Raw genomic sequence first — 8,928 nt, forward strand, 5'->3', positions numbered from 1 at the left:
CTCGCCCACGAAGTAGGTGGCATTGGCAGTGACGATCTCAAAGCAGTGTGGGTTGGTGCCTGGCGGCACGAGGCTGAAGTTCTGGGCGGGCTCCACGGTGAGGATCTCTGACAGCGGGATCTCCTGGGAGGACACAGAGCCGGCACAGGTGAGCTCACTCGGCAGACCCTGGAGCTCCCCGCTCACTCAGCGCACAGAATCCAGGGTCAGCGGTGAACTGGTTGCCATGGAGCGGTCAGGACAGGCGCCTGGTGGGACTTACACCGAAGCAGAGACCAGAAAGGAGAGAAGAGGCTGGCTGCTAGAGGACCGGTGGACACAGCACATGCAAAGGCCTGAGGTGGGAAAGGCCATATCCCCATCTCATGGATGGTGCCCGGCACACAGTAGGGCTGCCGTGTTTGATGAATAAATGAAGGAAATGAGGTCAGGGCCAGGCCACACACAGGGCCTCAGGGGCCACAGGGAGGAGCCCAGGCTCTGTCTCCAGGGCCCTGGGAGCCATGGAAGGGTTTAGAGCTACTGGCTGTGTGTCAGGAGTGGATGGGAGCCCTAGCCTGTTAGCTCAGTGGTTAGAGCGTTAGCCTGCAGACTAAGGGTCATGGATCTGATTCCCAGTTAAGGGCATGTGCCTTGGTTGCAGGCTCAATCCCCAGCCTGGGTTGGGAGGCAACCAATTAATGTGTCTCTCTCACATCGATGTTTTTCTCTCTCTCTCTCCCCTCCTCCCTCCCTTCCTCCTTTCTCCTCTAAAAATCAATGGAGCCCAGCCGGCATGGCTCAGTGACCTCTCTGGCTGTGTGTCAAGAGTGGATGGGAGCCCTCGCCTGTTTTCTCAGTGGTTAGAGCGTTAGCCTGAAGACTAAAGGGTCATGGATCCAATTCCCAGTTAAGGGCATGTGCCTTGGTTGCAGGCTCAATCCCCAGCCTGGGTTGGGAGGCAACCAATTAATGTGTCTCTCTCACATCGATGTTTTTCTCTCTCTCTCTCCCCTCCTCCCTCCCTTCCTCCTTTCTCCTCTAAAAATCAATGGAGCCCAGCCGGCATGGCTCAGTGGTTGAGCATCACCCTATGAACCAGGAGGTCATGGTTCAATTCCCAGTCAGGGCACATGCCCGGGTTGCGGGCTCGATCCCTGTGTGGGGTGTGCAGGAGGCAGCCAATCGATGATTCTCTCCCATCATTGATGTTTCTGTCTCTCTCTCTCACCCTTTCCCTTCCTCTCTGAAATCAATAAAAATATTTTTTAAATTAATAAATACAAATAAAAATCAATGGAAACATATCCTCGGGTAAGGATTTAAAAAAAAAAGCGTGGATGGGAGAGCCCTGGCTGGGTAGCTCAGTTGTTAGAGCATCGTCCCCATTCTTTTGACCCCTAGTCAAGGCACATACAAGAAGCATCCAGCCCTAACCGGTTTGGCTCAGTGGATAGGGCGTCGGCCTGCGGACTCAAGGGTCCCAGGTTCGATTCCGGTCAAGGGCATGTACCTTGGTTGCAGGCACATCCCCAGTGTGGGGTGTGCAGGAGGCAGCTGATGGATGTTTCTAACTCTCTATCCCTCTCCCTTCCTCTCTGTAAAAAGTCAATAAAATATATTTTTTAAAAAAAGCATCCAATGAATGCATAAATAAGTGAACAACAAATTGATGTTTCTCTCTCTCTCTCTCTCTCTCTCTCTCAAATCAATCAATAAAAAAATAACGAATAAATTTTAAAAAGACTGGATGGGAGAGAAATGGGATGAGACAGGAGATTGAGAAGGAAGTTGGCAGGGCCTGTGGTGATGAATACAAATAATTCAATAAATTAAATATAATGTAATAATGATAACAAGTTCATAGTTACGGGGAGCTTAGCACATGCCCGGCCCGAAGCTCCTTGCTTCTTGTAGGTACATAATCTCTGAATTCTGGCCCACCTTGTAGTATCTGTTGGTCGTGTTGTTCTGGAAGAGTGTGATGCACTTGCTGTCCAGGCGCCAATAGTGCCGCTTCCTCTGTAGGGAGAGGGGTTTGAGAGGTGAGGGTGTCGCTAGGGTTCCTACCTCCCACCAGCCAAACCCCGCCCCCGAACTCCGCCTTAGCCACGCCCCCTGACCCCCGCCCCGCCCCTGTCCCACCTCTAATTCTAGCACCGCCCGGCCTACCCCTCCCAGCCCCGCCTCCAGCTCTGGCTCCGCCCTCTTGGCCCCGCCCCGCCCACTCACCAGCGTGTCCTTGTTGCTGTAATGAACCACCCAGCCCTCGTGCAGCGTGCTGCTGGACTTCCGTGTCGTGTGTCGCACTGACTGCACCACCCTCATTAGGGGGATGTACCCTAGGGAGCTGAGGGGGGAGAAGGGGCGGGAGGTTACTACATATAAGAAAATAACCGAAGGGGCATCTCCGGGCAGCTTGGGAGCTGTTTGGGGGGAGGGCACACTTTCCCCGCTGTTTTATAGATTTCCCATAATGAGGAAGGAGGCTGTTACTGAAAGGCTGCGTTCCCAAATAATCAGGCTGCCCAACTCTTCATGCCTTAATGTCTCCACCCAAAGGGGTGCTGAGGAGTGAAAACCTTTCTAAGGAGCGGAGCACAGTGCTTGGCACACGGTGGGCCTTCAAGTGCTAATTACTACTGAGCCCAGGGATCTTGCAGCCAGGTGTGCGTCCCTGGGCAAGTGACTCAACCTCTCTGATGCGGAAACAGGCTCAGAGAGGTTAATCTCTTGCCCAAGGCCACACAGCAGTCTGGCTGCAGAGTTCATGTTCTTACTCACACTGCACTGTCAGTTGCCATACAGATTGTTTCTGGAAGGGCCCACCAGAAACTACCCCACTGGCAGCCTCCAGGGGGAGGAGCAGGGCAGCCTGGAGGCAGGAAGTGGGAGGATTTCAATGGCTGTGTCACCAGTTCCAAACAAATATAACGTAAATTAAAACATGCATCCGCCCTGGCCGGTTTGGCTCAGTGGATAGAGGGTCGGCCTGCAGACTGAAGGGTCCCAGGGTCGATTCTGGTCAAGGGCATGTACCTTGGTTGCGGGCCCATCCCCAGGAAGGGGTGTGCAGGAGGCAGCTGATCGATGTTTCTCTCTCATGGATGTTTCAAACTCTCTATCCCTCTCCCTTCCTCTCTGAAATCAATAAAAATATATTTTAAAAAAAAACAAAACAGCCCTAACCGGTTTGGCTCAGTGGATAGAGGGTCGGCCTGCAGACTGAAGGGTCCCAGGGTCGATTCTGGTCAAGGGCATGTACCTTGGTTGCGGGCCCATCCCCAGGAAGGGGTGTGCAGGAGGCAGCTGATCGATGTTTCTCTCTCATGGATGTTTCAAACTCTCTATCCCTCTCCCTTCCTCTCTGTAAAAAATCAATAAAATATATATTTTTAAAAACAACAAAAAACATGCTTCCATGAAAACTTTTTAAAAATGTAAATCAGGCCCAGCCAGCACAGCTCAGTGGTGGAGTGTCGACCTATGAACCAGGAGGCCACGGTTTGATTCCCAGTCAGGGCACATGCTCCGGTTGTGGGCTCAATCCCCAGTGTGGGGTGTGAGGGAGGCAGCCGATCGATGATTCTCTCTCATCATTGATGTTTCTATCTCTCTCTCCCTCTCCCTTCCTCTCTGAAATCAATAAAAATCTATTTTAAAAAGTAAATAATATTTTTAAAAAATGTAAACCAGGAAAAAGTGTTCAGTTGGAAAATGAAGTGTGGGTACTTCAGAAGATTTGCCTCAGGAACCTGGGTAATGTTCAAGCAGGGGGTGAGGGTAACCCATTGTAGAGATGGGGAAGGGCATCCCCAGTGGGGTGCCCGGGGTACCTCTGGGCCTTGCCTCCCTCGGCCTCCTCCTCCTCACTGGCGTGGAGGGCATTTTCCGAGTGGGAGCCTGGGATGATGCCGGAGTCGTCGGACTCATCCATGAGGGCGCTCTTGTCAGCCTCGCTGAAATCGGTGGCCTCCTCCATCGGCACATCTGGGGGGGACAGGGCGTCAGAGGGGCCTCCCCCCAGCCGGGCCCCCAGCTCCCGCTGGCTCAGCCCACAGCCTCTTACCTCCATTGATCAGCGCCTCTCCCAGACAGTCGTTGGGGACTCGGGTGGCGCAGCGTTTGTGGCAGTTAAACTTGCAGTCTGGGAGGAGGACAGGGAACAAGGAGGCGGGAGGGAGAGGGAAGAGAGGTCACCTGGAAGGGTTGAGTTTGACCCCCAACCACCAGTCTCAAAAGAGTCTCTACTCTTGCCGTGGGGGGCAGGAAACTGGCTGACCCTTCCATGGCTGTCCCCCTTTTGAGCGAGTTTCTCCAACTATGGAGAGACGAGAGTAAACGGGGTGTGTGTGTGTGTGTGTGTGTGTGTGTGAAGTACTGTGGCTCTAAGCATCCGAGGTTTAACCAATGCATAAATATCCATTACCCTAGACTTGTAAAATTCTGGAATGTAGCAGGATCTAACATCCTGTGATTCTAGGCTTTGAACAGTCGAGGGCAGGGTTTCTCAGCCTTTGGCACTATCAACATTTGGGGCTGGCTAGTTTCTTGTTGTGGGGGCTGTGCTGTGCATCACAGGAGGTTTAGCAGCACCCCGACTCCTCCCCACTAGATAACGGTTGCACCATCCCTGTGTGATAAACAAAATGTCTCCCAACCTCCCTGGGGGGAGGGGGCGGGCAGAATTGTTCTTGGTTGAGAACCATTGCTCTGCAGCGGTTCTCAACCTGTGGGTCGCGAACATTGAGAATACATCCTGCATATCAGATATTTACATTACGATTCATAACAGTAGCAACATTACAGTTATGAAGTAGCAACGAAAATAATTGTATGGTTGGGGGTCACCACAACATGAGGAGCTGTATTAAAGGGTCGCGGCATTAGGAAGGTTGAGAACCACTGCTAGAGCGTGATCAGTGTGAGGTTCTAGGGTGCTGTACGTCAGAGGTTCTAGAATTTGGTAAAAACCTATTTTTCTAAGGTTCTATGTTCTAGATTTCTAAGACACCCCCTCCCCCAGAGTTCAATGTCCAAGTTTCTAGAGCTCAACACACATCTCTCGTCCTCTGGTTCTAGATTACTACGACTCCTTAATGTCCAAGGTTTTACAGTGACTTGAGTTCTACAATTCTGGGTTTCTAAGTCTCCAGAAGCTGATGGTTCCAAGGTTTCTGTACATCCAAGATTCTAGAACTTAATGTGACTACTGTTCTTCAGCTCTCGGCATCGAAGATTCTAGCATTTGACTGTTCCAGTGAATTTTAGAATCGGGTGGCTCTAAGCTTTTACCTATCTAGATTTCTGGTATTCCAGCCATTGATCACAACATTCCAGAGTTCCAGAACCCTAAGATTCCATGGTTCTACTTCTAGGACTCAAATTTGATGTTTGTAGGGCTCTATTACTCTCAAATCCTATGGTTCTAAAGTTCTAATCTTTTGAGAATCTACAATTTGGCAGTTCTAGGATATAGCTAAAATTCTGTGGTTGTTTTAGCTGAATCCTACGACCCAGAATTCTTGAATCCTATGTTTTCTAAGGTCCTCTGATTCTAGAATTCCCAAGTTCTATAGTTTTTAGAATCCCATGCTGTCTTATGCGTCTAGATTTCTAAGGTCCTAGGACTCCCAGGTTCTAGGGTCCAGAATGCCACAGGTTCGGGGCAGGCCTCGTGTGTTCTGCCACAAGCCCAACTGAGATCCCAAGCTTCTGAGTGTGAGTGGGGCGGGGGTCCCGACCCTGTCTGTGCCCCCCTCCATGCCCCCTACCCCCTGACCTTTGCACTGCAGGCCCTGGCGGAAGAGGCCCTTGAGAAGTTTCTTGCAAGCCTGGCAGACAGTGGGCCGCGTGTAGCTGTGGATGAGGAAGGTATGCGGCACCTTGACCTTGGAGAGCAGCATCTTGTCCAGCTCGATGGGGCGGCCGGTGTAGGAGGAGGCGGACGAGGAGGAGGACGAGGGCGGGCGGCGAGGCAGGAGCTCAGTGGTGCTGCGGCTCTAGGGGTCAGCGAGAGCGGACGCGACACATCAGTGCGCTGCCCTACACCCACCCGGGCCTTGTCACCCCCCCAGCCACCCACCTGCCCGCTCCCCCGCCCCTCACCAGCTCGTCCGCCGTGCAGGGCAGGGAGTCCGAGGTACTGAGGCGCAGCGAATGGCCACTGGCCAGAGACGTGGACGACAGGCGCCGCTTGCGGGCCCCGCTGCAGTTGTTGGGGATGCTGAAGGCGCAGCGCTTGTGGTAGTTCAGTCCACAGCCTGCGGGGGGCGCCAAACGGTCAGAGACGCAGCCTCCACTGCCCTGGCGCTCCACTCCCCCCCACCCCCCTTCTCCTTTCCTTCAGATCTGGAGCACTGTACATCCCTCAGGACGCTTCGTGTGTAATTAAAGTCTATGGAAATCTACAAAAACCCAATTCAGGCAGCACAGCCCCAGAACGTTCAGAAACGAAGGTTGGGGCCATTCCACCAGGCAAAGCACCACGAGCAGGTGAGGTGCTGGCTGAGGGCAGAGAGCGCGCAGATTGGGGAGTGGAAGGAAGCCACCGCTGAGCGACCCGCTGCAGAAACGGGAGCTATCATCGCTAGCGTTTCCTCCTTCTTTGATGAATGCGTGTGTACATCAAATCCTTGTGTTTTCTTCCCTCTCCTATCCCCTTGTCACCTAACATAAGATGCTGATGATAGTTGGCTGTACATCATGGCGTTTCCATCACAGCGTCTCCAGGACACACGCCGTCTTCTGGGGAATAAAGGGTCAGCATGTTTTCAGTTGTACCCAGGATGGTGGTATCCTATCAGGTGGAAGCATGACTTTGTTATTGTTTTTTCTTTCAAAAAAAATTTTTTTTTAAATCGTCGTCCATGAATGCATCAGGCCCAGCTTTGTGGTTTCCACCGGGCTTCCTGAACCCTCGCTCCCATCCATCTCCGGCGATCCCACGTGACTCCGGATGGCTGGCTGTTCTGAACACTGTCCCTCCAGCCCCTGGGAGTTTCTTGCAGGTGCTTCGCGAAGCCTGTCTCCTGGTGGGCTGCCTGTGCAGACCTGCCAGCTCAGCGACTCCCCATCCACCCATCCATCCATCCATCCACCCATCCACCCATCCACCCATCCACCTATCCACCCATCCATCCATCCATCCATCCATCCATCCATCCATCCATCCAGGCACTGCCTGGGACTCGCGCGGCCCCACTGCACAGGCACATGCGCACTCGAGGAACATTGTTGGCCCGACGAGGAGAGCTAAGATGGCAAATGGCCTTCGCCTATAGGTTCCACCTCCCGGTTTGGGCCTTGCGTTCGCTGAGCGGAATTTCAGAACCTCACTCATGACTCCCAGTGTGAGTGCCGCGGTACAGTCCAACTCCCACGGGAGGGTGTCAATGGCATTTACTACAGTCATTTGGCCTCTTTTGGAACCATATGAGCTCGGACCGCCATCTGTGGAGCTGGGTCACGGAAGTCCATGCTAAGATTGCCCATTAGAATCGGATGACCAAAAACAACAACAGCCCTGCCTCCCCGCCCCCGCCCCAAGAATCTGATGACACCAGGGTTGCGCCATGACGAAGGTTACATATGCCAAGACATGAGGAGGTGGATGTGATGTGTGGATGACTGGATATTGATAGCAGCTTTGAAGCACTGAGTCCATTTTCTGTAGGCCCGCTGTGGCTGTCGGTCCAGGTCCTTAAACAATGCCACAATGTATTTAGGGCTACGTGGTAACAATCGTAGTCGATGCTGTCGGTCACCTGGACCATAGGTTATCAAAGACTCTGGGTTTCCATGTGAGCATGGCATGCTGGCACGAAGCTGGCACGCTGAACGGAGCTGCAGCTCCTCGCCGCAGAGCGGACGGTCCCCATCTTCGGTGTGAGCAGAGCCAAGGCGGGCGGTGTGGGCTTCAGGTGCAGGAGGGCGAGACCTCCACATTCTCACTCCACATCCAAGATGGAAGGGACCTGCTGATCCTGACATTTGGGCTTAACCTTGAGACATCCTGGCTAAAGGAACATTGTGTTCCTTTTTTTAAGTATGGTTTAAGGAGATGTGTACGGGTGCTTGTTGTAGACTGAATGCTTGCGTGTCCCCACCCCCAGTTTACATATTGAAGCCCTAACCTGCACTGTAGCTGCAGCTGGAGATGGGGCCGTAAGGTGAAATGAGGTCATAAGGGTGGGGTCCTGACTCGATGAGACTGGGGTCCTTCTATAAAGGAAGACACTTCAGAACTCCCCCTCTTCACACGCTTTGCGAGCACATGGGGAGTGGCAGCCATCTGCAAGCTAAGAAGAGAGTCCTCGCCGGGAAACAAGCCCCGTCGGAACCTTGATCTTAAACTTTCCAGCTCTGGAGCTGCGAGAAACGCACGTCTGCCGTCTAAGCCACCCGGCCTGAGGTATTTTGTCATGGCAGCCCTAGCAGACTGAGGTGCCAAGTGGACAGGGGTGGACTCCGGCGGCCAGCTTCACGTGTCAACTTGGCTGGGTTAGCACCCCCCGTTATGCAAACACTCATCGAGGTGTTGCTATGTCGCATTTGATAGATGTGATTCAAGTCCACAGTCAGCGGACTTTTAGTGAGAAAGATTACCCTAGTTCATCTGGGTGGGCCCGCTGCAGTCCGTTGAAAGGTTTAAAAAGCGGAGTTGAGACGTCCCAGATGGAGAACTTCTGCCTGTGGATGGCAGCTTTAGCTCCTGTCTGAGTTCCAGCTGCCCTTGCTGACCCGCTGGCTGCCCTACGGATTAAGAGTTGGCCAGCCCGCCCGCCCGCCGGCATAATCCCATAAACTCCTTCCTTCCAAAAGTCCCTGCTGGCTGTTTTCCGGTCCATCCCTCTTTGATACAGGCTCCGCCCTTTCCCCTGTGAACGCCCCCTTTTATCCCCCATCCCAGCCGAGCCCCCCCCTCCCCCCAAGCCCCCCCCCCTTTCC

The 8,928-nt window shown here is 53.2% G+C and overlaps 1 protein-coding gene across 1 annotated transcript in view; it reads right to left on the reverse strand.

Annotated features, from left to right (window-relative positions):
* PRKD2 (protein kinase D2) overlaps positions 1-8,928 on the reverse strand; it is a 38,764-nt gene that overhangs the window by 22,613 nt on the left and 7,223 nt on the right. Inside the window, exons 4-10 of the mRNA XM_005857853.2 lie at positions 6,088-6,242; positions 5,762-5,981; positions 4,049-4,126; positions 3,816-3,969; positions 2,212-2,329; positions 1,924-2,001; positions 1-123 (exon numbers count right to left, since the gene is read on the reverse strand). Coding sequence (XP_005857915.2) covers positions 1-123; positions 1,924-2,001; positions 2,212-2,329; positions 3,816-3,969; positions 4,049-4,126; positions 5,762-5,981; positions 6,088-6,242 — 926 coding nt within the window. The remainder of the gene's footprint in view (positions 124-1,923; positions 2,002-2,211; positions 2,330-3,815; positions 3,970-4,048; positions 4,127-5,761; positions 5,982-6,087; positions 6,243-8,928) is intronic.

The sequence above is a fragment of the Myotis brandtii genome, unplaced genomic scaffold (assembly GCF_000412655.1).
Source record: "Myotis brandtii unplaced genomic scaffold, ASM41265v1 scaffold114, whole genome shotgun sequence".
Taxonomy (NCBI): domain Eukaryota; kingdom Metazoa; phylum Chordata; class Mammalia; order Chiroptera; family Vespertilionidae; genus Myotis; species Myotis brandtii.